General features: G+C 48.3%; 1 protein-coding gene across 8 annotated transcripts in view; it reads left to right on the top strand.

Moving 5' to 3' along the window:
- The first annotated feature begins 15,185 nt into the window (after window positions 1–15,185).
- The window catches only part of TCF3 (transcription factor 3), a 121,534-nt gene continuing 108,801 nt past the window's right edge, over window positions 15,186–27,918 (top strand). For all 8 annotated transcript variants that reach the window (XM_067557575.1, XM_067557564.1, XM_067557520.1 and 5 more), the window contains exons 1-3: window positions 15,186–15,584; window positions 19,415–19,516; window positions 26,933–27,005. In XM_067557575.1, the coding sequence (XP_067413676.1) occupies window positions 19,442–19,516; window positions 26,933–27,005 (148 nt within the window). In that variant the 5' untranslated portion in view covers window positions 15,186–15,584; window positions 19,415–19,441. The remainder of the gene's footprint in view (window positions 15,585–19,414; window positions 19,517–26,932; window positions 27,006–27,918) is intronic.

The raw sequence follows: 27,918 nt of genomic DNA, 5'->3' as shown, positions 1-27,918 counted from the left end.
CAGGCAGTGCTTTCACTAAGGTCATGCCACTGCTGGGCATGTCAAAGTTCTCAGAGGAGGACAAAGGAGGCCAGTTTTAGAGCTGGCTGGGTATTTTTTCGATTAAACGTTTTGTCTTGGAAAATGCCGCTTCATTGAAACTGAAACTCTTCCGCAGGAATGGGCTGGTTTTTGAGGGCTCGCTCGTTTCGAAAAAATTGTGGCGAAAAGCTTCAAACTTGTCGAAATGTCCCATTTCGACCATTCTGAAATGAGCAATACCATTTTCTTTTATTCCGAATGACTTACAAACATTTAAAGAATTGAACCGGTCGAAATCAAAACAGAACATTTCAGAATTATTGAAATGAAATGGTTTGGCGGACTTGAATGTTCTTTTCAGCTTGTCGGATTCACAAAATTTTTCAAGATTTTGACTTTTCATCCTGGTTTGGGACAGAAAAAGTTTTTGAAATCTAATTTTCCCAGGACAGGAAAATCCATTTCCCACCCAGCTCTCTCCAATTTCCTTTGCCTTAAGATTTCTTTTCCCTGCTCATCCCAGTCATAGAGCTGGCAAGTTCTCTGGCGCATCTCCAGGGACCCATTTGCGTATGTGAGCTTAGCTTCTCCTCATTCATCCCATCTCCCCCTCTCTGATAATAATAAATGGATGCTAATACTCCATCTTGGGAGCATTCACCTCCCTGGGAGCTAGCTCAGTAGCATTCTCCCTATCTTATAGATGGGGAAACTGAGGAACAGAAAGGTGACATACTTTGCCCAGGGTCACACAGCACATCAAGGGAAGGGCAGGGAATGGAACCCAGGAGCCCTGATTCCCATTCCTGTGCATTAGCTACAAAACCATTCTTCCCCTGTGTGTCCTGCAGTGTTTTTACTCCTCACTTTCCCTCCCTTGGACCCTGTTTCTCCCCCTCTCCCTTTCTTTGTCACTGACAAGCTACCACCTGGCCCTTTCTCCCCACTCCCTTTCCCACTGGCCCCGCTTCCTGCAATGGTCCAGCCTACCTGAGCCAACAAAGGTCCTCACTGTGGAAGCGATGGAGATGCTGAGGCTCAAAGGGTTGGTGGCTTCAACATCCACATGGGTGATGATTCTTCTGAGCTGGCTTGGAATTTTGTGGCTCCCATGACAGCTGTGGGGCTATGCCCAGCGGCTGCATGCTCAGCTGGCACACTCCGCATCTGGTGCTTGGCCAGGGAGTAGTGCTGGGACAAATCGATGGGCAAGGCTGAGAGGATATCGTGGACCGACTGCCACCTCCTGGGATTTGGGGTTGGGGATCGCCGCTCTTATCAGGTCAAAGGGCCTGTTCTGATGATCCTCCCTGAGCATTAACGGATCCTGGGCATTTCCAGAGACAGAACAGGGCCCTCCACCAGCCCACTCTGTTGCTGACTGGGTAGGACATTACTTTTGACCCCAGTTACTGTTATTTTCTCCTCCGCTACCAATAGAATGGCTCTTCGGCACCCTCTTCCCTGAATTGGTCCTCACAGATCACCCTCGTTTACAGAGGCCTGCAACAATTTAGAGCCAGCGGGCCAAAGCCAGGAGTATCCGTGACAGAAGGTCCGGGCCAAAAGACTTTTTGCAATCTTATTCAGTGGCTGTGCGGAATGTGAAGTGGCTCCCTTCTCCAAAGCCTCAATGACCCAGCTGGTTTTGGGTGGAGAATGGCCCGCTTGATCTGAGTTGTCTGCACCCGCCATACTGACAAACCCAGGTGTTCAAAAATTATGGGTCAGAGAAAATCATGAGAATGATATTGAAAATCATGAGATTGAAAAAATAATAAAAGTCAGGCTCCTGTTACTTGTTTTCTGGTTTTGGAGCATTTAAGTGTCACCTTCTCAACCTTTTCTTCACAACCATGAGGGCTAAAAACTTCCCTTTTTTTTTTTTTCTTTAATGAGAGCTGGGATTCTCATCTAATCACAAGACTCCAGCACCTGGGGTTTTAAGAAAAACACCAGATATCACAAGACAAGTGATAAAATTGTGGGCAACATTGCCTTACTGTTATACCAGTAAAACTGCACAAGGCACAGACCCAGGAGCAATGGCAAGAAATTAACAAAGAGGAAAAAACAGGCTGAAGTCTGGGCTACAGACAGTGTTTGGCCCAGGATATCTCTGCTGGTGAGGGATCTGGATTTTTTACCAATATTAGTTATATCTGTACAACCCTAGTGTGAATGCAGTGATAACCCTATAGACGTGCCTTATTCATCTTATTCCCCTTCCCAGAGAGGAATAACTATACTGGTATAAATCACCTTACTACCAGTATAACTGCATCTATAGTGGTGGGGGGATTGTGTGGCTTGAGCTATCCCAGTACAATTAATGTGGTACCACATTTGCATGCGGACAAGACATAGTATTAGGCTAAGGTTGCCAAGAATGAATTCTCCTTGGCCCATGGGAAGAGGCTAAAGTCCCATTTCTCAGGTCATCTTAATATTAGACTCCTGGGGAATGTTCCTGGGAAACCTTCGTTTGACATTCCGCTGTGCTGAAGGTAAGATTTGGGGGTGCTTTCCCTTCTTCCAATGGAGCTGCCCCCTCTCTGAGCCCAGCTAAAGCATCCCCATCGGAGACAACACATCCCTGGGACTCATCCAATTCTTTTTTTTTTTTAAAGACCAAATGTTGTGCTTTCAAAATGGGCCAGATGGCCCAAATGGCAGGTGTGGCTGGAACCATCGCTGCAGCCCGGAGTTTTTAGTTAGATTTCGGTTTCATACAGACTCCCCACTGGGGGGGCACCTGTCCTCCCCTCCCCGCCTCCCCCTGTCCCCTCCCCATCTGCAGCTCAGGATCAAACGTGCATTGAAAGAACAGAAAAGACGTCGAGTAAAACCAGACCCTGGCAGCCCTGCTTCCCTCCTGCCCAAGCATCGACCAGTTGATCACTAGTGACGCAACCAGCCTTCCGTCCATCACGAGGCAATGACCCCACATACAAACACAGAACAAAGAGACGATCCTGACCCCAAAGAGCATCCAATGATTGGGGCCCTCTAGGAAGATGTAAATCTGCAGGACATGAGGAATGCTGTCAGTGGGAATGAAAGTTTTCTGTTTGAATGAAAGTTTGGTTTGTGAATAATTGTGACTGTCGGGAGCAACGCTGAGCCAGTCAGGTAAGCACCATTATTCCTCAGTATACAGATGGGAAACTGAGGCACGGAGAAGGGCAGTGACTTGCCCAAGGTCATACATACAGACAGAACTCCAGCCCCTAGACACTAACCATTAGACCACACTCCACACTGCCCCCCCACTTACAACCCAAGTAGCTCAGCAGGTCTCTTCCATCTCTAACGTCTCTGATTCTGCAAACATGATCATTGCTATTTATATTCCATTAATCCCTAGGGCCTCCACTGAGATCAGGGCCGCGTCAAGCTAGGTGCTGTACATACGCATTGTAGGAGGCAGACCTTGCTCCAAAGGGCTTACCTTCTAAATAGACAAAGGAAAGATTATTATCCCCATTTGACAGGTGGGAAACTGAAATAGCATGAGACTAAGGCCTGGATCGACAAGGGGACTTCGATGTGGCGATACTAAGCGTTGCAACGCCGGACTTTGGGGCAGCTGGAAAATCACTGCACTTCACAAAGCCTGCGTCCGGCTGCTAGGTTTCCTGTGCAGTGCATGGGGGGAGAGAGGCGCCCACCAATATAGCCAGCGTGCGAGGTAGGGAGCCGCCTAGGCTAGCAATGGGAGATGCTGACTGGGGGAGCCGTGACCTAAGCCCTGCCCCGCTCCTGGAGTCAGGCCGCTTAGCCACCTAAGCCACATCTTGCGAGGAGTTAGGTGCCTGCCTTGCGCCACACAAAATGGCTGGAGAAGGAGGTTTCAGCCCCGTGGTTAGAGCACTTACATGGGAGACCCAGGCTCAATTCCCCCCTCGGCCTGCGGGGGAGAAAGGATTTGAACAGGGCTCTGCCCCGTCCGCTGAATGCTCTGACCCCCAAGTGGGATAGGCTGATGTGGGGCACCCACTGCTTCTCCTGTTGAAGCTCTTCCTCTTTGGACAAACAATTCAAGAGTCACTAGAGCAGTGGGCTGGACCCTGGGTCTCCCGCACGGGTGCCCGAACCACCAGACTAGAAAATCATTCTCACTTTCAGGCCCAGTGACTCTTGAAGCAGGTATCCAGAGCAGCCCGGCTTCGACAGGAGAGGCTGAGGCAGCCCCCATCAGCCCTCCCCAGGCTCAGGAGAGGTGGGAGACTCCCCGTTGGAATCCTTTCTTCACTCAGGCAGAGCGGGGAGTTGAAGCTGGGTCTCCCACATGCCAGCTGAGTTGAAATGTGGGCACTACCTCCTCCTCCTGGAATGCAGCCCACTTCAGTAGGCACAGGGGTGACCGGGCAGGCTGGGGTTTGAGCAGGGAATAGGTGGTCCCGGTGCCTAGAGGGAGGCAGCAGCGCACGTGCCCAGAGGCAGAAAAGTAGGTGCCGAGGGAACGTCCGTCCTGAAAACGTGAGCACCAAGCAAGTTTAGGCACCGACAGGGTTAGGCGGCTGTCCCGCAGGAGTTGTGTGGTACCTCAAACAGGGACTTGGACACCTAAGTGTGAGGTTCAGGCACTGAAGAACCTCTGTGGATCTGGGCCTAAGCAACTTGCCCAACGTATCTATGAGAGAGCCAGGAATTGAATCCATATGTTGTGGCCCAGTCAAGTGCCATAACCACACCCCCACCCTCTCTCTTCTGTGTCTGCAAACTCTAATAATATAGAATCCACACAGTGGGAAGCAGAGAGGACAGAGTATTTTTGCAGCTATTGAGGGGAATGCAGAAGCTCTGGAGGATCATTTTGACCGGAAGCTTTTCTATTACTGGATGGACCCCTCATCAGAGGTCGTTAACACAGTCAGAAATGTTGTATAGATCGATTGTGTAGCGGGGTGGGTATTTTGATTCTTCCTCTTCTTTTCCCATGAACAGTAAACTGGCTAACAAAAGTGCAAAGAAGAATCTGCAGAATGCATCTCACGCTGTAGCAGCAAAAGCTGTCAGGGAGTCTTGGCTGGTATGTTGCGTTGCAGACCTCAGAGACTCTTATTTTACACTGTGATGGAGTTAAAGGTTGTCGGGTACCTTTTGTTTTCTGGGCAGTTCTGCTGTATTTGCTTAATGTCATTATATTTCTCTGCCTTCCCTTCTGGCTACCAGAAGCGTTGAGTTTATTGACATTTTATTGCTTTTCGTTTCTTCTTTGCAGAGCTGAAAACATGGAATTACGTTAGATCGGTGGTTTTCAACCTCTTTTCATTTGCAGATCCCTAAAATGTTTCAAATGGTGGTGTGGACCCCTTTGGAAATCTTAGACATAGTCTGCGGACCCCCAGGGGTCCGTGGACCACAGGCTAAAAACCATTGTGTTAGCTGAAAGCAATTGATTAATCGGTATCCTGGTTCCAATGGGATTTGTTTGATTCTTGCAGTGATATTAACTATCACCCCTATGCCCCTACTTTCTCCTGTTAGAAACACACTGCCTATCGGCATCTCCCCCTACCCCACATGCCTGCCTCAGTTACAGCTAACTAGTTTCTGCTCCGGAGGGGTCCACGAGTCAAACAGCTGGGGGCTGCAGGATCAGGTTGGATTGGCAGATGTAGGAAAGAGTCCAGGATTGGAATTTCAGGGGGGCTGCACGTCAAGACTGAGATGCATCAGCAGATCTATGTGGGGGAGCTAGACCTTCTCAGGCTTTAAGTCTATCCTTTCTCGCTGCCCTGAGTATTATTGTCAGTTATTCAGCACCATCCGGTGTCTGCTGCGTTCCATACGAGTCAGAAGACATGGGGTGAAGAGAAGCCTCGTGCAAACAGAGGGAGTATGGTCCAGTGGGCACAGCACCGGGGTCAGACCCAGCAGTTCTGTTCCTGGATCTGCTCCTGACCCAATGTGTGATCTCGCCATTTCCCTTTCCACTCTCTGTCTATTCCAGTTCTGTGCTCCTAATGGGAGGCACTTTGCCTATGGGGCCCTGGTCTCAAGTCAGGCTTTTTGGCACTGCTGTGGACTTGGGTCCCACGGACGGGAGCTACTCCCGGGCTGCGTTGTGGTCCCTGCCCTAGGGAACTCGCTGTTTTCAATGGACATTTACAACAAACGTGCTCCGAAGCGCTCTCTGTTTTTAGGTGCCCAGTTTGAACCTCCTGGATATCCAGAGGTGCTGATCCCCCCGCCGTGCCCAGGGGCTTGAGCTGAGGCTGGGGTTGCTCAGTGCGTCAGAAAAATTAGGCCTACGAGGCCTCAAGTTGGGCACCCAAAACCAGAGGCTACTTCTAAAAATGCTGGCCCCAGCACCCGGGGGAAAGCTGAGGGTGACAGAGGGCAGACTGACGGTAGAAGGTGGCAGCGAACAAATATTAAACGGGGGATAAAATCAAAGCCACGGGAATAATACATGTGTTTATAATGATAGGGGCTGTGGCTATACTTGTGCATGTACATAATTGGGTTGGGTAGTGGTGTGAATCTCTGGTTGGTTGTGTGCATTTGTATCTGCAAAAGGGCCTGGAGACCCGGCATTTGTACTGGGTGTTGTGTTTGCATTGATGTATTTACATCTGTGTTTGCAGGGGCATGGTGTACCAGTGTACTGTGCTGGAATGGTCCATTTCTATGTGGCCATGTACTTATATGTGTTTGTGGGGCAGCAGCGGCTTTGCATGTTTAAGAACTTGGGCATGTTTTTGTATGTGTTTATCTGGGCCTGTGCGCTGGTTTATGGATGAATGTGTCTGTGCATTCGGGCCTGGCTGGGTGAGTTTATAGATCTGGATATGTTCCGTTGCATGTTGGTATGTGTGAGATGTATACTTCTGTAGTTGTGTGTTAGCACGTGTGGAAGTGCATGTATTTGTATGTGGATTGCTGTGTTTGTGCATTTGTATTTGAACCTTTGAACGTGTGTGTGTGTGTGCGCATGTATACATGCATGTTAGTGTGTGTGTTAATGTGTGTGTGTGCTTGTGTGCAGAACTGCATATTTACATTTGTTTACTCCGTGTGTGCTTGAGAGGTGCATGCATTTCTCTGTGTGCATGTCTTATGATCGTGTGTGTGTTTGTACTGCAGTGTCTGCATGGCGGGGCTTTATGGCCCAGATCCCCAAAGGTATCTAGGCACCTAACTCCCATTGATTACAATTTAAGTGTCTTTGAGGATCTGGGCCTTTGTGTGTAAATCTGTGTTTCTGAGCACCTGTCGCCCGGGTCTCATTCTGTGTCCTCCTGTCCTGCCATGGCTAGTGCAGAGTGGTGGCCAGAACTCACAGGAGCTCATAGTGGCACCTCTTCGCTTGGGAGCTGGTAGGATCCTCACAGAGTCACCCGTGGACCCTCTGCACCCTCTCTCACTCTGGATTCTACTTCACACTGATCCCTGCTGCTGTGAGAAGAATTAAGACTTGCAGAGACCGCTGGACCTGCCCGGGAAAACCTGCCGCGGAGGTGGTCCCTCCGAGTGCGGTATTACATGCCCGCGCCTTTCTGTGAGGGGCTTTAGCGTTGGCAGTTTCATTGATGGCTTCCAGGGCGACAGAGCTCTGCTGAAAGGTAACAGATGCTCTTGGAGGCCTTCCGTCCCGCCCCCGTGCCCACTCTCACTGCCTTCCATGGGAGATCCATGGAAGAATGATATGTCAGGTCATAAGTGAAACCATATGACCACGATGGGGTGCTATGTAAAGAGGGGGATGGGTTGCTTTCTCCCGGGTCCATCACGTGCCATTCACTTCCCTGGTAATGAAAGCTTATGTCTATGGGGAAACCGTGCTCTCAGCTACACCCATGTAAGTCTGGAGTCATTCCACTGGCTTAATCATGATGATGTATTGCTTATATTGTGGTAGCACCTAGAAGCCCATGTCATGCACCCCGACCCCATTGTGCTAGGTCAGAGGCAATGCATGGGGAGGAATGCAGGGTCACCTGCCCCCCCAGATTTGCTGCTTGACTTGTACTGAGCATGCTCAGTAACACTGCCGAAGCCAGCTGCCCTCACTCTGCGTTCCCCCCGCCCACTATTGGCAGGCATGGGTTGACTCTGTGCTAGGTGCTGCACAAACACAGAACAAAAAGACGGTCCCCGCCCCAAAGCTTCCCTCACTGGCAATATCTTATGTCCTGTGCCTCCAAAGAGGCACAAAATCTAGCCCCGGCCCTTGTGGAATCTTCCCAGGCCACACACGTCTGGGATTTAAGGAAACGCTGGCCCCCAGGAATTGAAATGGGCTTGAGAGCCACCCCTTGTGGCCTCTTACTACCTTCCTTATGAGCACCAGCTCAGCCAGTAGGAAACCAGCAGGAAGCCCTGATTTCAGCCTCTGCACAACCAAACTTCCTCCCTACACCGGCTTCCACATTGGAATGATTTGAAGTTGAACAGAAATGGCGGGAGCGGGAGTATGGGCTCTGCTTTCTGTTTCAAACAGGGAGAGGTTAAAGTAAGTAAGAAAATACCGTGGGTTTTCTTTTCCTTTTCTACACAGGAAAAGTGTTCAATCAGTTTTGAAACGGATGCAAACTGTGTGTGTGGACACCCTTATTTCAGATTCAGGGAGGCTTATTTCAGGTTACCTTAAGCTGATTCCCAGACTCAGTTTATTTAAACAAAACCAAATTGACCCAATCTTGAACAGAAATAAGTGCATCCACACAGAGGTTGCCACTGATTTAATTAAATCAGCCGAAATTCACACATTAGGTTAAAGAAATGCAACTTTCTTCAGGGGACAAGCCCTAAGGCAAACTATTTTTAACATAGGTGTAAGACTATCCAGTTAACAAGGAAATAAGTGCTCAACCTCACAGTATAGCTCAGAGCTGGAAAAACAGCTCTGCCCCTACCGCCAGCAGAGCAGAGATAGTCATTTTACAACCCTGAGAAAAGAGGTAGGTGTCACATTGTTGGATGTGAGGGGAACTCCTCTCTGGTGTACTGTTTTAACTCCTACCTGCTATTTCTTTCTAGCATGTGGTTTTGCACAGCACCCATTGTCATAGTATCTACACACCGAGGTTTAATTACGATCATTCTGACGGTGAAATTATGGCCCCCCCCCAAAAAAAAATATTTCGCAACTGTTAATGAAATTTTGACTCTTCCAGTCCATCACTTCCCAAAGATGGTCCCCTAAAGAGTGAAAGGCAGGAGAGGGAAGAGTTATGATACATTCGTTGGGAGCACTGTGTTTTTATTTATAGTACAGTGACAGCTAGAGGTGCTAATTGAGATCAGGGACCGATTGTGCTAGGAGCTGCACACGCACATAGTGAGACAATCGCTGCTTTAAAGAGCTCACACTCTAAACAGGCAAAGGCGGGAGAAGGAAGGATTATTACCCTCATTTTACAGAAGAGGGACAGAGGGATTAACATAAAGTGTGTAAGATCCCACATGAAGTTTGAGGCACAGCGAGGAACTGCACAACTCTCATGAGTCCCGGTCCAATGCATTAACCACCCACCTGTAGCATTTCATGTTATTATTGCATGCCTTTCTAAAGCACCTTACACTGCAGGGTGTAGGTAGGTTCCCATGAGGCACGTGTGTCTCTGTGCCCAGCAGGCCCTAAAAGGGATATTCCACCATGACAGGGCAGGGTAACGTGCGCCAGTTACCCTGCCAGAAGAGTGTTGTTACAGGGCTAGCTTTAAAGTCAAAGGATGAGGATGTTTCTATTCTCGTGCATAAGTTTTGGTGGGGCTGCACCTCATGCTCTGACCCATCTGGTGGGAATCCTGGTGTGTCTGAGCACTTGCAGAGCACTAGTGAAAAGTGCAAGGAAGGGGGTCCCTTTGCTGATTCCTGTCCCCCTGCCCCCCACCCAGAGGCTGCTCCCCCTGCAGGCAAACAAGGCTTGGGAAAGGGATGCAGCAGCTTTCACCAAATGTTCCCTGCCCGCCCCTCCCCCTCGCTCTTTTCCCTGGAGCAATCCCACACTTTTTCTTTCTTTCTCTCTCTCCACCCTGGGTCTATGAATCAGCCCCAGTCAGCCAGACGGATTGATTTTCTGGTTGCCACCCGGGGCCTCCCGAGGAAAGGAGCCGTTGAGGCGGGACAGGAAAAGTGGCCAGGGAAGGAAGAGAGGCCGAGGAGAAAAATAGTGCAGCGGCTCCAGGTAAACCACGGGGAGAATTGGAATCTCACGGCCTAAGGCTTCAAAGGACAAGCGAAGCGAACCCGGATGCGGTGCCCCTCTGCTGCCCCGCTCTGCACATTGGTGCACAGGGGACGGGTCTCTGCAACACTTGGTAGAACTAACTCCAGTCACTGGCCATGCCTCACCTCCTGAATGATTGTGCTTACTGGCAGAGCCATCTGCCGCTAACCCCTAGCCCAGGCAAGCAACATTTTTATTTGCACCTGTGCACTTCACCCCTGCTCTCAGGGACCGATGGGGGTATGATCTGCACCAGATGAAATCATAGCTTCATCCTGAGTCCACTGGAGGTTTGCACTGGGGCAGAGCAGTGGCTGGATGCTGCGGTGTTTCCATAATCCAGGGAGATCCCAGCTAATGTAGTTAAACAGGGGACAAAACCCAACTTCATCACAGACACCCCCCTCTACCTCTTGGAAAAACAAGCAATAATGTATATTCAAGGGAGAATGTTTCAAAAGTCTGTTTAAATGGAAGCAGTTTCCTTCCCCTCTAAAGTAAATAGCATCTTGATGTTTTAGGTGACGGCCGATGGCAAATGCTAGCTGCAATGTGGGGATCCAACAACGTGAAAATTAAAACGTCTGTCAAAAGAGCACTAAAGGGGAACCTGGTACCTGCAGGACAACGGGGCAAACAGGCCTTCTGGCTGGAAAGCCACCCTATTGACAAGTGAGTGTAATGATAGCTATGGTGCGAAATGTAAATATTTCATGCTGGATGGTTACCAGCAGCGAGGGGCTGTATCCAGTGTCTATTCCAGTTTTGAATCTTCTTCGCCCAGAGTCCATTCCAGGGCATAGTAATCCAGCTCCAGTTCTTCTCCTCCATCTGACACTGGTGTAGACTTTGTTAGATTAGATAAACCCACTTTCCCCACCCACAACAGCCATATGTAAGTTTCAGACTCAGTTTTGTGCTCACCTACATTATTGCTATTTAACTTTGGTACACCACGCTATAGGCATGCATGCACTTTACTGAGTCCCTGCTCCCAGCAGCTTACTGCTTTGGTTAGATACATGACCTGATGCAGGGAGAACTGATACCAGACACAGAGGAGGGGGTTCTGGTTATACCCAAGCCAGACAACATTTTCCTTGTCCTTCGAATACTCTGTAGTATCTCAAAAAGCAACACACACACAGAGACACCCGCCTATCCTACCTGCAAAGTTTTCAGCCTGCATGCTTAGAGTTACTGGGAAAGACTGCTGCTGCTGTGAAAATGCTCACCAATATTTGGGCATGAATAAGTATTTTGATACTCATGAAGATGCCAAAATGGTCTCTAAAATCATTCACAGAATTTCCAACTTCTGGAGCATCAGGGAATGACACAACATCGCAATAGGAGAGCAACTGCTAAGAGAAATGCAGGTAACATGCCAAAATGGCTCACCTTCACACAGTTGCACCTATTTAATTGAAAGTGGGAAATGAAACCAGTGTAGTTTGGGTATGGACGCTCTTCCATTGATTTAAACCTGGATTATATCAATTCAAACCACAATAAGAGCATCAAATCTACGTAGCTGCACTAGTTTAACATCAGGCCTTTAGTTACACGGGTGCAACTTCTGTGTTTAAACATGCCCTAAGACAAGATCTAGATTTGACAGGTGGAACTTGTCCAGTTCCATCAGCCGTAACTTCACCCTTTAACTCCTATCCCAGAACTCAAAGTGCTATTGTAGCTACTGACTGGTCAAGCCTCATAAGCTAAAGATGAAGCACAAGATAAAGAATGCTCCCCAAACCTAATTATTTTATTAAAATAACAATCTAAGAACAAATTGGGTCAGGGTGCAACTGTCTTCCAGACTGCGTCCATTCCCAGCAGGTGGCAAATTTAACGAGAGGACAGCATTTTTGTATCAACGTCTGTGATACAAAGAGCATTTCCAAAGGGCTTGTAAATGTTAAAGCATCCTTACAAAGTTAAAACAGGAAATTAAAGGAGAAGGAAAGTGAAATTAAAAGATGCAGAGCTAAAAGGAGGGGTTGGAAATGTATCGAAATATTGTTAGTTGTACTGCAGTAGCATATTGTCATGGACCAGGACTCCGCTGCACCAGGGGCTGGATAAAATGTCATCCCCAGCCCCTCTGCTGCAATCTAAATATCTCAAGCCATGCCTACACTACAGGCTTACAGCAGCGCATTACCGATGCATTTGCGCCACTGTACGATCTCTCGTGCAGCTGCTCTATGCCAATGGGAGAGCTCTTCTGTCGACATAATCAAACCACCCTCAATGGGTGGCAGTAACTAGGTTGCTGGGAGACACTCTCGCACCGACATAGTGTTGTCCACACCAGCGCTTCTATTGGTGTAACTTAGGTTGCTCAGGGGTGTGTTTTTTCACACCCCGAGTGATATAAATTATACCAGCAAAAGTGGTACCGTAGACATAGCCTCAGTCCACATCACAGGGTGGCCCAATCAGGATCCCTTAATGTTTGGGAATATTCAGAGCCAGGGTGAAGGGGTTTATGGGAGAGGATGTTTGTCTCAGCCCAAAAAAGATGGGGCAGTTCCAAAGCTCAGATCAGGTTCTGAACATCCCCAAAGTTCGGATCTAGGGATTTGTCTCCTTGGACTCCCCCATCCGTTGTCTCTTGTCTTGGATCATCAGCCTCTTAGACCCTGGGCCCTCTTTTTGTTCTGTTTGTACAGCACCTAGCACAACCAAGTCCTGGCCTAGCATTAGGGCCCCTGGATGCTACAGTAATACAAACACCCTTCTTCCCTGCCAGGTCTCTTCCAAGCCTGGCATTGGCAGGGGGATGAGCCAGGGATGCTTCCCCACCGCTCAGGGTCCAGGGGAGTTGGGGGGGGGGGGGAAATCCCTCCCACCAGCCAGGGCTAAGCTGCAAAACTAAGTTTAACTCCCACCCCCCCAAACAAGCAGCCCCAAGGCATGGCCAGAGCGGATCAGACCCGCCACCCATGTCCAGCCGCTGACGGGATGCTGCAGAGTAAGGTGCAAGAGACACAGCGACCCCCGCCCCATTGAACAAAGCAACTAGTTTAGCTTTCCCCGAGGCGGCCCCCAGCAAACCCACCCAGGCCTCCGCCTGACCCCGCGGCTGGAGGGGGTGGGGGTAGCCCCGGGCACAGCAGGGAAGGTGCGGGCGGGAGACGCAAACCAAAGGCCAGCAGCTGCCTCTGGCTTCATAGTCCAACCTCCGCGCTCTGTGGGCGGAGAACTGGACGGGGGGCGGGGACTGGCTCTGGTTGGCCGAGCCGCTTGCCACTCGCGGGCGCTGGGCCCTCCCGTTGGACGATGCCCTGCGGCCTTATCATTCCATCTCCCGGTGCTCCCATTTCGTCATGCTGCCGCCTCCTTCAGCTTCGCATGCATTCTGTGCGCCGCTGCGTCCCCCTCCGCCAGGAAAAATAATCCTCCTCCGCTCCTCTTGGCCCCACCCACCCACGCTCTGCTCCTCCTAGCCCCCCTTTGCTCCTCCCCCCTCCAAACTCCTGTTCTCTCCCCTCCCCCTCCCCGCTCTGGCTGGGCCCCCATCACCTCGGTATCTGGGCCCCTCACACCCCAAGGCATGTTTCCTTCCTGCCGCAGGGGGTAAGGCAGGATGGTTCCCCTCAGGAGACACTGAGCCACAGCCAGGGAACAGGACAGGCCCAAGGCCACCAAGGGAGTCTGTGGCAGAGCCAGCCACTGAGCCCCGCTCTCCTGGGTCCCAGTCCAGTGCCTTAACCATCCTGCACCAAGCCCCCCTCTGCCTCCCGCCTCCTGTCCCATCCCAATCCTGCTGGCCAACCCAGCCACCTTCTCCCGTCACTTGTTGCTCATCTCAGCACACTCCCCCCCCAAAACCTCTGCCAGCCCCAGCCTCCTTCCAACTTCCTGGAGCCTTCCAGACCCTCACCAACGCCTAGAACAGGGGGGCTCCAGCTGTTTTTTTCTGGGACCCCCCCCTCTGAAAATATTTCAGACTGTGACAACCCCTCCCCCCAATGCCAGGCCACCCTTCCTTCTGCACTGCTGCTGTGCACGGCGCTGCCTTCAGAGCACGCAGCCACCCAGCTCTGCAGGTCAGCCATGCACAGCATGGGGGGGGGCCTCACAACTCACCCCCCATAATAACTTTGCATCCCCTTCAGGGGTCCCAACCGCCGGTTTGAAACCCCCCTGGCCTAGAACCTCTTTGCCCCATGTGCAAAGGCCCTCCCTGCTTCCCCCACTGACCACTCTGCTTTACCCACCCACCCCTCCAAGAAGTGAAAAGCTACAAAACTCCCACGGGGGAGGGGGCATTTCTGAGTGTGTGCGGGGCACAATTCCTACAACCCTCAGGGGTGTGTGTGTGTGTGTGTGTGTGTAGGGGGAAGGGAAAGACAGAGAAAAACAGGAGAGGAGATGAAAGAGAGTAAAGGGCAGGAGAGGGGGGGAATAGGGCGAAGAGGAGAGGAAGGGGGAAGAACAGAAGGAGGAATAGAAAAGTGGGGGAAAGAACAGAAAAGGGACAAGGTGTGGGAAGGGGGAAGAGGCAGGAGGAGGGATGGAAGTAAAGGGGGAAGAAGGGACGGGGCAGGATGCAGGAGGAGGAACGGAAGAGGGGCAGGAGAAATGGAAGGAAGGGGCAGGAGGGGGAACAGAAACAGGGAGGAAGGGAAGGGGCAGGAGGAGGGATGGAAGTAAAGGGGGAAGAAGGGACGGGGCAGGAGAGGGGATTACAAAGGGGCGCAGGGGAAGGCAGCAGGCGGGTGGGAGTGGGAGGAAGCAGGACAGGACAGGACAGGACAGGAGGGCCGCGGAGGTGCCTGAGGCCGGGCAGGGCCCGAGGAAGAGGCGAGGGGGCCCCGCGGACGGGCGGAGCGGGCAGAGTCGCCGCCACCTCCTCGCCTCGCCTCCCCGCCCCGCGCAGCTGGCCCGCGGTGGCTGCGGCGGAGGGATACCATCGCGGCTGAGGGGGGGGGAGGAGGCGCCGCTTCAGCAGCGGCAGCGGCTCCGATGTGCAGGCGGGGCGGGGGGGCTCCCATGTCTCCGGCCGCCCCAGCGCCAGCAGCAGCAGCAGCAGCCGCCGCCTGCGCCGCGGGGGGACGATGAGGAGGAGGCAGGCGCGGCCGCAGCAGCAGCAGCGCTGAGGACCGAGCGAGCCGCCGCGCGGCCCATGCGGAGCGAGCGCGCCGCCGCCCGCGACGTTGTATCCGCCGGGAGCCGGGCGAGAACAATAGAGCCCGCGGCGGGCTCCGGGCGGGACCAGGACCGGGAGCGGGGCGCCGCGGGCCCCAGGCAGCCGGCGGGGGGAGCCAGCCGCTTTGTCCGGGAGCCCCTGGCTGCGGCGGCAGCGCCCGGGGAGGGGGGTTTCATGCGCTTCCCCTCCCCTCCCTTGGATGCTTTTCTTCCAGAGCAGGTAAAACCCGGGGGGGGGGAATGTGGGGGGATGGCGGGGGGGGGGATTTGGGGTGGTCCTGCCCCCGCCCCCCCTTCCCGGCCCCTGCGGCGGGGGCGCCTTTTCCTGCCGGCCCCACCAGAACTGCTGCAAACTTCAGCCTTGGGAGTGCGGGGGGAGGGCTCAGCAAGGGGGGGCCTCCCCCCCCGGCCCCATATGTGTGGAGCCGCAGCCCCCCCCCCCCGAGCCGCAGCCCCCCTGCTCTTGGCGGAGGCCCTGCGTGTGTCTCCGCTGCCCAGAGCGGAGAATTTGGAGGGGTTTTATTTTGGGGGGGGGGGGGGCTCTTCCTATCTCTTTACCCACTTCTCCCCCCCCCCCCCCCCCCGGCCTGTGCTGCGGCGCGGAGTTTATTGTCCCCACACACGCGCTGGGACTGGGGCAAACTTCGGCTCCGTGTCTGTGGGGGGGGGGGGGGGACGGACTCGGAAAGGGCCACGATGGGGGGCGCTTTCTTTCTGTACCCCCCCCCCTCTTTTTTTTTCCCTAAGTCTGGGTCCGGGGCGCTTTAAATGTGCGACACCCCCCGACCCCCAGAGCCGGTGCAAACTTCGTCTCGGATCTTTCCAAGCAGCGTCAGTGTAAACGCTGGTTTGGGGGAGCGGGGCGTCCCTCTGCAGCCCCCTTCCACCGCCCCCCCGCTTCCAGCTCGCCCTTGTGCCCTGGCCATTGCCCCCCGCACCCGGACACTGTCCGGCAAATGTTAGCCCAGCTTTTTTGGGGGGCGGGAGGAAGCGGGGAACAAAGCCCCCGTGGGTCCTGTGGAGGTGGGTGTTGGTGGGAGGTTATTTTTTGGGGGGGACACCCCTCTTTCTGGCTCCTGCTGCATGGAGCGGATTGCCCCGTCCTAGGGCTGCTGCAGACTTCAGCCGAGATCTTTTCTGGCGGGTGTGGGGTGCCAGGGGGCGGTGTGGGGAGCTGATTTCTCGGGGGGGGGGGCTGGTCTCCAAGCTCACCCCCACAACTGACCTCTGCAGGCCGCCGCTGCCGCACGCCGGTCTTATTGTGTCCCGCTCCCGACACACACTGGAGCTGCGGCAAACTTCAGCCCAGCTCTCTGCGTGGGTAGAAGGGCCTGGCAGAAGTGTGGGGGGGGGGGAGAGAAAGAGGGCTGCTTTTCCACGGGTAGCAATAATCCCCCCTTCGCCTCCCCTCCATTTGGACTGCTGCAAGCTTCACCTTGCCTCGGGAGGGTGTATTTACCACCCCCCCAAGGATAAAAGTTTGGGGGGAATCTTTTGTGTGTCGGTGCGTGGAATAACTCCCTAGGATCTTGGTGCATTTTTCATTTCGGGGATGGGTGGGAGAGGCGAAGGGGGGGAGTGTTGTGAAAAGGAGGGTCTGAAAGAGCAGCTGGCTTGAAGAAGGTTCATTGTTCCCCTCTCCTAGCCAAGTTTAAAGGGCTGGAAGTGAGAACGTGATCCCCCCCCCTCCACCCCCAAACCCTGGTGGGGGAAAGCTGGCGGTGGGGGCCCAGAGTGCACTTTCCCATGTTTTGTCCATCTCCACAGGCCGCTCTGGGACATGCAGGGTTTGGTTTCTCTTGCAGTTGGTGGGGAGTTTGCAAACTTTGCTGGGGAGCGCACCGGGGAAGGGAGATCTGTATTTTGTGTGAAGTTTTCGCCTTCGTTTCCCCCCCTGGTGCCTTGTGTCTTTTTGGCTGCTGCTGTCAGAGCTGGGCTGGGCTGGGTGCGTGTGTCTCTTTCTTTTCATGTTGCACTGGGAAGTGGCTCGAGGCGAGCAGCAGGCACTGGGTAGGCCATGTCTGGAGTTTTGGGAAAGGGCTAGGGAGGGGGGGGGAGGGGGAGGAGGAGGAGGAGGAGAAGGGGGAGGGGGGGTGGAGAGGAGCCTTTGTCCACAGGCAATAAGGTGCAGCTCAGCTCTGGAAGAAACTCGAACGTCTCAGGTTGAAGTGCATGGGGGGGGGGGGGGGAATGAGGGGGTTACAGGGGAACATCTGCTGTGTGTTAACTCGGGGAAAAGGGCTTCTCCACTGGCATGTAGCGGAAAAACTGCTGTGAATGATTTCAGATTGAAAAATAACACTCTCCAGCAGCTCCATTTGCTTCAAAGGCAGAGCGTCTCTTCCCCCCCCCCGCCCCCCTCCCGCTGCAGTTTGCACTGGCTGCTGGTTGGGGGAGGGAAAGACACGAATCCTGTTCACTTGTTAGCCCCTCTTCCCTTCCCCCAGCACTCATGGCTCAACCCTGACAAAGCCATTACAAACGTTTTGCATGATGCACACTTTTGTTGCCGTTCATGCATGTTCAAGTTTCGGTAGTTGTTGTTGTTTTTAATAAAAAAACAAACCCCCCTTTGCCAGCCCCCCAAAATACCCAGACCCCCAGTCCTCCCTCTGTTACATGATCAGGACAGGGTTCTTGTTTTATCAGACACTTTTTTTTTTTTTAAATGCTAGGAAGGCTTTAAAAAATAAATATTTAACTTCTTTTTGGGGGCCATATTGTACAAGTTGCTTTGATCTTAATAAAACCATGTGTGTTGCTCCAAGCCTCCTTGGAGAATTGCAGTTGTCTGGGGCTTCTCTGGCTTCAGTTGGGGTTTTTGGGTTTGGTTGAACAGGACCCTTTCACACTCAGCCCCCCTTCTCTCTGTCTTGTTTTTGACTCACTGTGGTGGTGACTCTCTGGGGACTCCCTACCAGAGGAGGGCTGTTCTTTCAGGACCCACTGGGCAAAGGGGAAAGGGAGAATAATGTTTTCAAAGTTGCTTTAAAATTAAGTGCCAGATACATTGATAACATAAAGGCAGGTTTAAAAAAAAACAAAAATCCCCTGGCTTTTTTTTTTTTTTATTTAAATAGTGACAAAGGTCTTTTACCGGCTGGATTAATTTCAGCATATTTATTTTTTAAACCTCATTGAAATGTAATGGATGAGCCAGTGCTTTGTAGGAATGCTTTGAAATACACAGTTTTCTGTGTATAAAATATTAAACTTGTGATTAACGAGTTAAATTATTGGACTGCACTTGATAGCTGTAAATGAGTTTTAAAGAGGAAGACAAGCGAATTCTTTATCCCATCTCATGCCTCGATTTCTTCTCCTCAAGAAATATTTTCCTGCCATGATGGGTTTGATCTCTTTTTAAAAAAATAATCTGTAGAATTGGGGAGAACAATATTTACCTTTCTTGAAAGATTGCATTGAGGGTTTTATTTTTGCAAAGCCCTTTGACTGTGAAAATGATTACTATTTGACTTATTTTCCCCATCGTTTGTGGGTTGCTTTTTTTGGTAGGTAATTCTTGTTACCTAAGGGCTAGATTTTCAGAGTTGCCCATCACCCATAACTCCAATCAAAATAAAATGGGAACGTGGCACCCTTGCGTGGGGGAGGGCATGAAATCAGGCCTGTTTTAAACTTTAAAGAGAAATAGACAAAAACAAGGGGGAGGGGAACTCCCACAGACGGGGAGGGGGGTGGTAAAAAGCCAAAACCGGCCAAGAGCCTGAATGATAACTTGCCTGAACCCTTTGATAAATGAGTTGACTTTTTTTTTTCATTTGCTGCATGCCAGGAGCAACAGAATTGGTCTGAATTAGTGGAATTGGCAGCAAAAAACAAACATACAAGTGTGTCTGGTCAATAGAATGCTTGTTCCTGCCTCTGGGTCCCATGTGAGGACTTCTTTCACTGTGTTCTGAGGCACAGAGTTTGGAAGCTGGGGGTTTGCAAAGGATTTTTCTTTCTTTTTTTAATATTCATCAGTGGGGTGGGTAGTTGGCTCTAGTCATTAAAATATCTCTTCCCCTCCCCCATGGTTTTCTTTAGGACTGCCACTGTTGAGTCTGTGGGAGTATGAATCAGCAGCAGCAGAGAATGGCTGCAGTTGGGACAGACAAAGAACTCAGTGACCTGCTGGACTTCAGTATGGTAAGCAAGCTCTTTTGAGGGGGGCCTTTAAAGAGACAGTAGCTTCATTTATTCCCAGTGTTCTTGAGATTTAGAAGAATTGGGGGAGGGAGAAATGTGAGCCTACAAAGTGAGGAAAATTGGAGAGGATGGGTTTCAGATATGCTCGGTGTGCTGCAACTTGTTTGTTTTCAAATTAAGCAATGGGGGACCCTGGTCAGTACATGGGTAAAGAGTTTCCCTGCAATGAGCACATGGTGATCTTTGGGTGGGAAAGTATTGTGGAAACAGAAAACATTAGTCCGTTCTGTTTAAATGCTCATAGCAAAATGTGCTGGATAATGACTTCTGAAGCCTTGGATACATAACTAATGCAAGGATGTGACTTCATTTAACAGTTAATCAGACTATGTGTTTCCTCCTCCTAGATCCAAATTGTTGAATCCATATTCTTATGGATTATACTGTTGCAGTTTTGCAGAGTAGTCCTATATATATTTTCACAGTGATTTATGTACTTCTGTACCCCATACCCTGCCCCAAAAAACTCTCAAAGATCTACAATAAAATGTTGAGGCAGTCATTACAAATCAAGAAACGTTGGCTAAGAAGTCCCTTAGAGAATATGGAATGTGCGTGCTTTTTTGGGGGTCACTTTTAGTAGTAGTAAACAAAGGTTGCAGTCCTGTAAACACATGAATATCCTTGCCTTACAAGTGTGAATAGTTCCACTAAAGTCACTGATATTACTCAGGTGTGTGAAGACAAGTGTGTGTGTAAGTGTTTGCAGGATCAGGGCTTGTGTGTAACGTTTGATTGTAGTTGGCGGGTGACTTGTGGAAAGAGAAAGTTATGCTGTTTTGAATGCACACTCGAGCTTGGTTTCTCTGTTGTGTGCTGCACCCTAATGGCACATGGTGTGTGTGTCTTGCTTAGTAGATAAGCACATCTACTGTACAAATTGGAAAAAACACAGCTCCACAAAGAGGAATAACCATTAAATAGCAGTGCAGATGTTATTCTTCTGGGCTGTTCTGGGTATACCTAGTTATTTGTCAGTGACGCTTTTGTGATAATTTTTTTCCCCCTTGGGATACAAAACAAAGGAGTATGGTCACACTTCCTTGCCCCTTATTTCCTTTATAATCCATGTGAACACACTGCATCTCTTCTGGTTCCCAGCATAAAGATACAACATAGATAAGAAAACTTCTTAGAATGGAGCTAACTTGCAGCAATCAATAAGGAGCCCAAATTGCACAGGCATCATATGTATTCTCATGACATATATTCTCTCCTTACCCTGTAAGAGACTTTCCCTGGTGGTGGGACAGGATGAACTTCTCCCAGCCCACTTATGGCTGATGGGAGGTTGAGCTAATTAAAAAGTAATAGTAATACATTTTACAATTGCTAGAGAAATTGTGATGATGCTATACTTCAAAAATACAAATATGTTCAGGGTTCCTTGGGGAAGGGTGAGCAACTTGTTTTCTCCCTCTCTTTCTCTGTTCCCTTTGGCAGATGTCCTGGAATCACTGCTCACTTGTGTGTGATAGATCCAAATTCTGAACTGCAGAGGGGGGTCAGTAATCCCTAATCTAGTTCAGGATTGGACAATTCTTTTATTTTTCTCCTTCCCCTTCCAAAAAGAATTCCTGACCACTATTTGCTTATTTTCAAATTTGCTATAAACTATTTCCCTTTGATAATATAAACTCTCCCTGGGCCTAGGAGTAAGATTTAATACCTCGGGTAAAATTCCTGCTTTTTTACAATAGTGTAAATGTAGAGTGACGTCAGTAATTGCACCAGAGGCAATCCGATGTGAGACTAGAAATTTGGAGCATTGTGTCCATTGGACACTTGTGCAGTTAGCTGCAGGCGGGCAGATCTTTGATGTCAGTGCAGCTCCGTGTGAGCACCGGAGTCTGCTCCTTGCAGGAGTGGGATCTGAGAAAGTTCCTGCCTAGCTCTGTTTTGGGTGGGTGGGTTATCTCCATAACAAATTAGACTTGATCCTGCTCTGTGAAGTCCGTGGGAATCCTTTAGAGAGTTTCAGAATTGGGCTTATTGTGTCCATCAGCACTCGGACACGGATGTACTTTTTTGCCTAAAGGGGTTTCTCAAACTAATAAATATCCCACTGAGAATGAGAATTTAAAAACCTACGAGAACATAAAATTCACAAACTAGTAGATAACATTCATGTTGATACTACATACTTGTTAGGCATAGTATAGAAGTTACATAGTTAAATCTTTGGAGCATTGCAGGTGCTCACATGTCTTGTAATTGGGATGTAACTTATTGTCTTGTGGTCTGGATCTCTTAGGCTGCTTTTTTTTCACCTCTAAATAAGCAGGAATGAAAAGTTGTACCAGTGATCTGTGTCAGACTAGGATAAAGGAGTGAAGACTACTGAGGCAAGGACTTTGTGGGTCCAACAGCATCAGTTTAGACCAGTGTTTGTCTGTTTTCCTAGGGAAAACGTATACCACACTGGAGTGATTTCTGGACCAGTCCTGTGCTGTTTGCCACCCAGTTGGGCGAATTTTATGTCCTGACACTAGTGGTTGTGTAACTGTGTGTATGAGAGCAGTCTAGTCTGTAGGGTTCATTGGGCGAAAATACTGTAGGTAAGGTAAGCTATCCTATCCTGGGGGGGGAAGGATACATACCTCAAAAAAGAGAGAAAATTAGGTATGTATTGAACTGCAAAAGCACCCATCCAAAGCTTCCTACTAAAGTAATTTGCCAATAAAACAGTAAAAAACAGAGTGTTGTAAGGTGTATTTAAGTGGTCTGAAGTTATAACTCCAGACCTATAGACCGATAACTGCCTTGGGGGTGTAGAGCAAAATTCTTTACAAGTGCCTCTGGACAGATTGGCTCAATTTGCCAATTAATTTACAATTAATTTGTAAGCTTGCTTTTACCACTGCACCCCGGCAGCTGGCCAGAAGGGGATTGCAAATCTGGGAGAAAGGATCCCAGAAAACTTGGTAGTATTGGTTCAAAGTATTAGTTAAATTTAATTTTCCTTATTGGACTATAATTTTAATGATAGTTCTTCAACTTGTGGCTTGGCATTTCTAAGGCTTCACATCTTTGCCCTCTTCTGATGGGGCTTCAGCCCCAGCCAGGCTGCAGTCACTGCCGTGATGTTTGTAAACTAGTTTGGAGCTCGTCCCTTTAACTTGCTACAGTTCAAACTCCATTCAGCTTGTGTTTTGTCCACTGATCTCCATGCTGCCTAACTGCATTTGTCTCAATGCATTCTGGGAAAATTTGGGCCGCTATCCCATGATGGCTCAGTAGGGAAATAGACCTGGGAGGGCACGCATGCAGAGCGGCAGCGGCAGCAAGCCTTTGGGGCAGCGCAGTCTGGGATGTTATAGCGCGATGAAAGCTGGGAGGAAGATGCAGCGGCCAAACAATTACACAGGCATGGTTAGGGTTCCTGTCTGTCCTCCAGATACATGAAGGCGGCTGTGTGCCAGTCTAGGCCTCTGGCAGGGGCGAAATGCTGTTAGCTGCCACTATTCTTAACAGAGAATTAACCATATGGTGTGCAGATACAAACTACCACATGTCATAAACTGCAGTATGGACAGAGCTTTACACATAGACCATGCAACCAGTTCTATCGGCAAGAGAGCACTCTGGATTAAATGCTGAGCCACGTGCCTCCAGCCAGCCCATGAGGAATAAAACTTAGTGCAAGACAGAGTTGTGCCCAGCCTTCCTAAAGCTAAGTAACAAGTACCTCGCTCGTTTTGAATGGATGGATGTTTTTTTCTGGAGCGCCTTAAAACTTTGCTTCGGCAACTTCCTTGAGTTAAAACACGAAGTGTTGTTAAAGCCGTGCCATGTGTCTCTCTCTCTAGCTAAGGCAGAGCGCCTGCATTTCCATGATAAAACTTTTTGTTTAGAATCTAACTGTAATAAAGTTCACTTTACATTTAAGTAGGCAAACTCAGGTTTCAGCAGGAGGGTTTTGCTTTAAAAAAAACACTTAGCCTTTGCTAGTTTTGTTGAGTGGAATCCCCTCTCTTCCCTCCTAATAGAGAAGAAGTTAATGGTTGGATATTTTATGTGCTCCAAAATAGCTTTCAGGTTGAACTTTTTTTAAATTTGAGACTTACCTTGTGAACTAAAGGCCTGCTATGTCCTAATGAATTGCTGTATAATAGCAGTAAATAGAATATTTATAATGACCATAGTGTGCATGAGTGGCTGCTAGATAACAATGGCTTCTCTGTGAGTCGGAGCAGGTGAAAAATTCACTTAAAAATAAATTAAGTCTGTTGGGTAAAATGTTTGTAAGAGTAGTTGATTTTTCAAAATATACATTAACCCGATAGGCTGCAATGGCTATAAAATCACTGAAAAATCTGTCAGCTAATAAACATATAAAATACATGTGATTGGACAAATGCTCTTTCTCTCATCCTACAAGCTTACCTCCCAGAACATGGCTGGCATCTTAGATGTAACCATCCATTAAAATATCTGTGTATTTAGTTGTCCCCCATTTTGTTTGGATTAGTTTTTTATTGGATCCAAGAATGACACTCTGATATCTGTGGGGATAACACTTGCGTAGTTTTCTTCTGTCTAGGAGGCATCAGTGAAGTAATTTATAAACTGTATGCAGAAACTTAAGATGGGGGATTTTACATAACCTCTTTAAACCTATGTTATTCAGATCCAACAAAGAACAAGTAATGAGCCAATTGCAAAAGCTTTATATTTAGGTCCTTCCATTGCATACTGTTTTTTTCTATCTAAAGATTTTATTTTTAAAGTAACATCTAAAAACAAAAAGGAAATTCACAGTGGGTGAGTGAATTTAGATTTTGATGTTGAGTGACATAAACTAACAAAGGCAGAGGACACTCTTAATCTGATTTATGCTGTGCTCTTAAATGAAGCATAGCAATGTGACTTAAACCCACACCACTGTGGAAAAACAGAAGTTGACAGTATAAGTATTATATTTCCTGCATTCCATCTATAACGTATGGTTTGCAAATTCTCACTGACGTAACATTAGTGTGGGGTTCCTTATTTATCAAATGTTGAGATGCTTTAAAGTCTGTTTGCTTTGATGAGTGAAGGGGGGTAGTTCTTTAATTCCTATGGAAATGAGAGCAGGAAAGGGTTACTTCACACTCCCACTGACAGTATCTTTCAAAACAGAGTAAGGAACATGAAGGCAAGAGGTGGGAAGGGCATCCCTCATTCATGTGTGTTTTTAGTGTGTGGGCGTTGTTGGGGATTGCCAGAAATAGTGGTGGTGGGGGGAGATCCCTTTTGCAGAAGTGAAGAGAAAATATGTATTGCACAATGGAACAAAACTATACATTTTCTCCATTGTTGTTTGTCACTGTGTGTGTGGGTTTTTTGTTGCATCAGCGATTAAGTAGAAATACTTATGAAAAATAAGCAAACTGTGCAGTTTAAAAAGCCAGCATGCACAAATCGATGCTCGATACCAATAAATTCAAGCCCCTCTGCCCTCCAAATAGGGAATGTCTTTGCAATTCTTGGAAATGAAGATTACTCACCATTTCAGTTAAAGTAACATTTCTCTCAACTCTTAGGGGGGAGGGGAGTAAGGCAATGACCCTTGCTCTCTTACTGGACTACTGAAGTGACTTTCTGACAATATCATTTTAATAAACCTTATTTTAAAAAATTCTGTCTATAAACTGACAAGGTAGGTGGGGTAATATCTTTTGATTGGACATTAAAGATATTACCTCACCCACCTTGTCTCTTTAATATCCTGGGACTAACATAGCTACAACGCTATCTATATAAACTAACGTTTGCTGTAGCCCGAAGTGATTTCTTTACTGATGCTGAAATTCTAACTGTCTTGGGAGCCTTCAGTTTAGATGGGTTTTTTTAAGCATACATGTCCATACTCTCACACAAATATATATTTATTTTCAAAAGAATGGATAGGCGTTAGGCACCCATATTCCATTGCTTTTCAAGGGGAGTTAGTTGGCTAATTGGTCTTTCTTCTTTCGAAAAAGCTCCCCCGTATATTCCTGTATTTTTGATATGGGTTAACAAGGCTGAGCAGATCACTGTGTAAAGGAACACTCCTGGCCACAAAACCATCACATAAAATATGTCAGGGCATGAAATGCTGCATTGCTCTACTAAAGTTACTTGAAGTGTTATTCAGTTGTTTAATCTTTAAAGTATTAAACTTGTGAGTTATTCAGATATTATGAAGCTAAAAATAATAATGTAAATGATTTGATGGTGAAAGTATTTGAGTTGAATATTAAAAAACATTTTAAATTGTTAATTTACTAAGCATTGTCCCATTAGTTGTTTTACTGGTTAAAGCTCCATGTTTGTAGAATTAGTTGTCTTTTCTGCTGCATGCAGGTGCATATACATTTTTAAATAACAATTTTTGAAACCCTCCCAGTTCTTTTCAAGAATATTTGTACATGTTAGCTGAGTAGGTATGCAATATTTTTGAGGAAGTTCTGTGGCACAGGGAGATTAGCTATAAATTGTAGCAGTAACTGTGGCAAACAGGTAGCTAAAATGACCGATACTATACAGCACACTAATCTTTCTGATCATGTGTTAGCATGTGTTACATAATGTTGGAATCAGCCAGATCTCATCTGTCTACAAATTCTTGTAGAATGTCTACTGTCTAAGCTTATTTACACTGGTGCAGTGTCTCTGTTGGATGGATGGAGAAGGAAAGTGGATAGATATATGATGATCACATTTTGTCCCAAAAGATGAGTGTGGGGGGAGAATTTTCTGGAGTCCTAACTGGAGTTGTGCACTGAAGATGAGCAGCAAAGAAATGTGTAGCTTAGTCATCTGTATCCTTCCAGCTGGTGTCACTGCGGTGGCTGCTAACTTCTTCCTAGGACATAGGAGGGGGAGGAAAAAAAGGAGGAAATAAATCCACATCTTCACGTATGTGTTAAATTTATGGGAGGGAGTGGGGTGAAACTGTTTAGATGGAGAATTGGGTACTGCATCCTTTATTAATAATGGAACAAATCGTGCTTTGTGGCCTTGTGGTCTTCCTAGATTTTTTGCCTCCTTTCATAATGTGGGAAAGAAATAATGAGCCCTAAGCACAAGAGTGGGAAGAGGGAACCTCTTTTCTTTACTGCAATTGAAAAATATCCCAGAAGCTATGTCTTTGTGAAAAAGAAATTGGAAATTCTGTGAACACACAAGTTGACTTGATCGGGAATGGCTATATACCAGCTCAGAATTGGGATACTCTATTCCCTGCTATAGATCAGCTGAGGAAGCAGTTGGAAAGATTTCTGCACTAATAGTGCTTCTATTTCTTTCTCTCTTGCCACAACACAGCAAAGCTAACATGTTGAAATCTCTTTTCTTTCTCCCTCTCTCATCTTCTTGTTTTTATAGATGTTCCCCCTGCCAGTGGCTAATGGAAAAAACAGACCCACGACGCTAGCGAGCACGCAGTTTGGAGGATCAGGTATTGTCTTATTTTCTTCTTAATGCCTCTTTTCAGAGTTTAAAAACAAATACAAAGCCCCAAAGCAAAGGGAATTGTCAGTCTTGTAGCTGCTCTTTAATGTATTTTCATGGTTCTATTGTACCACTGCTGCTCTGAGTAGGAACGTTAATTCCTTAATCCCTTGTGTGTGTGTCCAGGAATCTTTTGCTGTTATGTAACTGAGGTGAAACTTCTTGAATAGCTAGAAGGTTAATTCTATTGGTTGGGACTTCCAAAGAAGCTAAAGGGAGTTTGAATTTCAGTGGGATTTAGGTGTTGGTTTCCCTTCCGCCCCTTTGATGATCCCAGCTTTTCGCTATATTTAAGAAGATGGTACTCAGGAAGAGGATCTTTTTCCAAGTACCCACTCTGTGTCCCCACCTCCAGTAAAATGACAGTGATTGCCTGTTCGGCCTTGTATACTTCAATAGTTTGGATGCCCAGTTTTGAAAATCTTGGCCCTAAAGGTAGGTTCCTATCTCAATATTTAGGGACCTAAATAAATGGCTGTGATAACTTCCACCAGTTGAAGATCTGACCCCTGGTTTTCAGAAGCACTGAATGCCTACCAAAGTGCCTAAATACTGAATTTGGGAGGGTGGGGGAATTTTCAAAAACATCAAGGGGGTTTAGGAGTGCAGGTTCATTTAAAGACACTGGGATTTATGCTCCAAAGGCCTTAGGTTATCTCCCATGAAGCCTAGCTTTAGACTCCATGGGAGTCAGCTTCCCATGTCTGAAATGTTGGCACTAATTGGTAGAGGCTTCTTAATTCAGGATTAAAATAAAATACCCCTGGGCTAGCTATGCCTGGCATACTCTGGGGTGGCATGGCTGTAACAGGCTTTCTGTGTTCAAGGGTGTTGCATTCATTAGGCAACCGTTTGGGAGG

The sequence above is a fragment of the Emydura macquarii genome, unplaced genomic scaffold (genome assembly GCF_026122565.2).
Source record: "Emydura macquarii macquarii isolate MOO-44397 ecotype Brisbane River unplaced genomic scaffold, CSIRO-AGI_Emac_v2 contig_306, whole genome shotgun sequence".
Classification (NCBI taxonomy): domain Eukaryota; kingdom Metazoa; phylum Chordata; order Testudines; family Chelidae; genus Emydura; species Emydura macquarii.
This window is presented reverse-complemented; position numbering and strand designations above follow the sequence as displayed.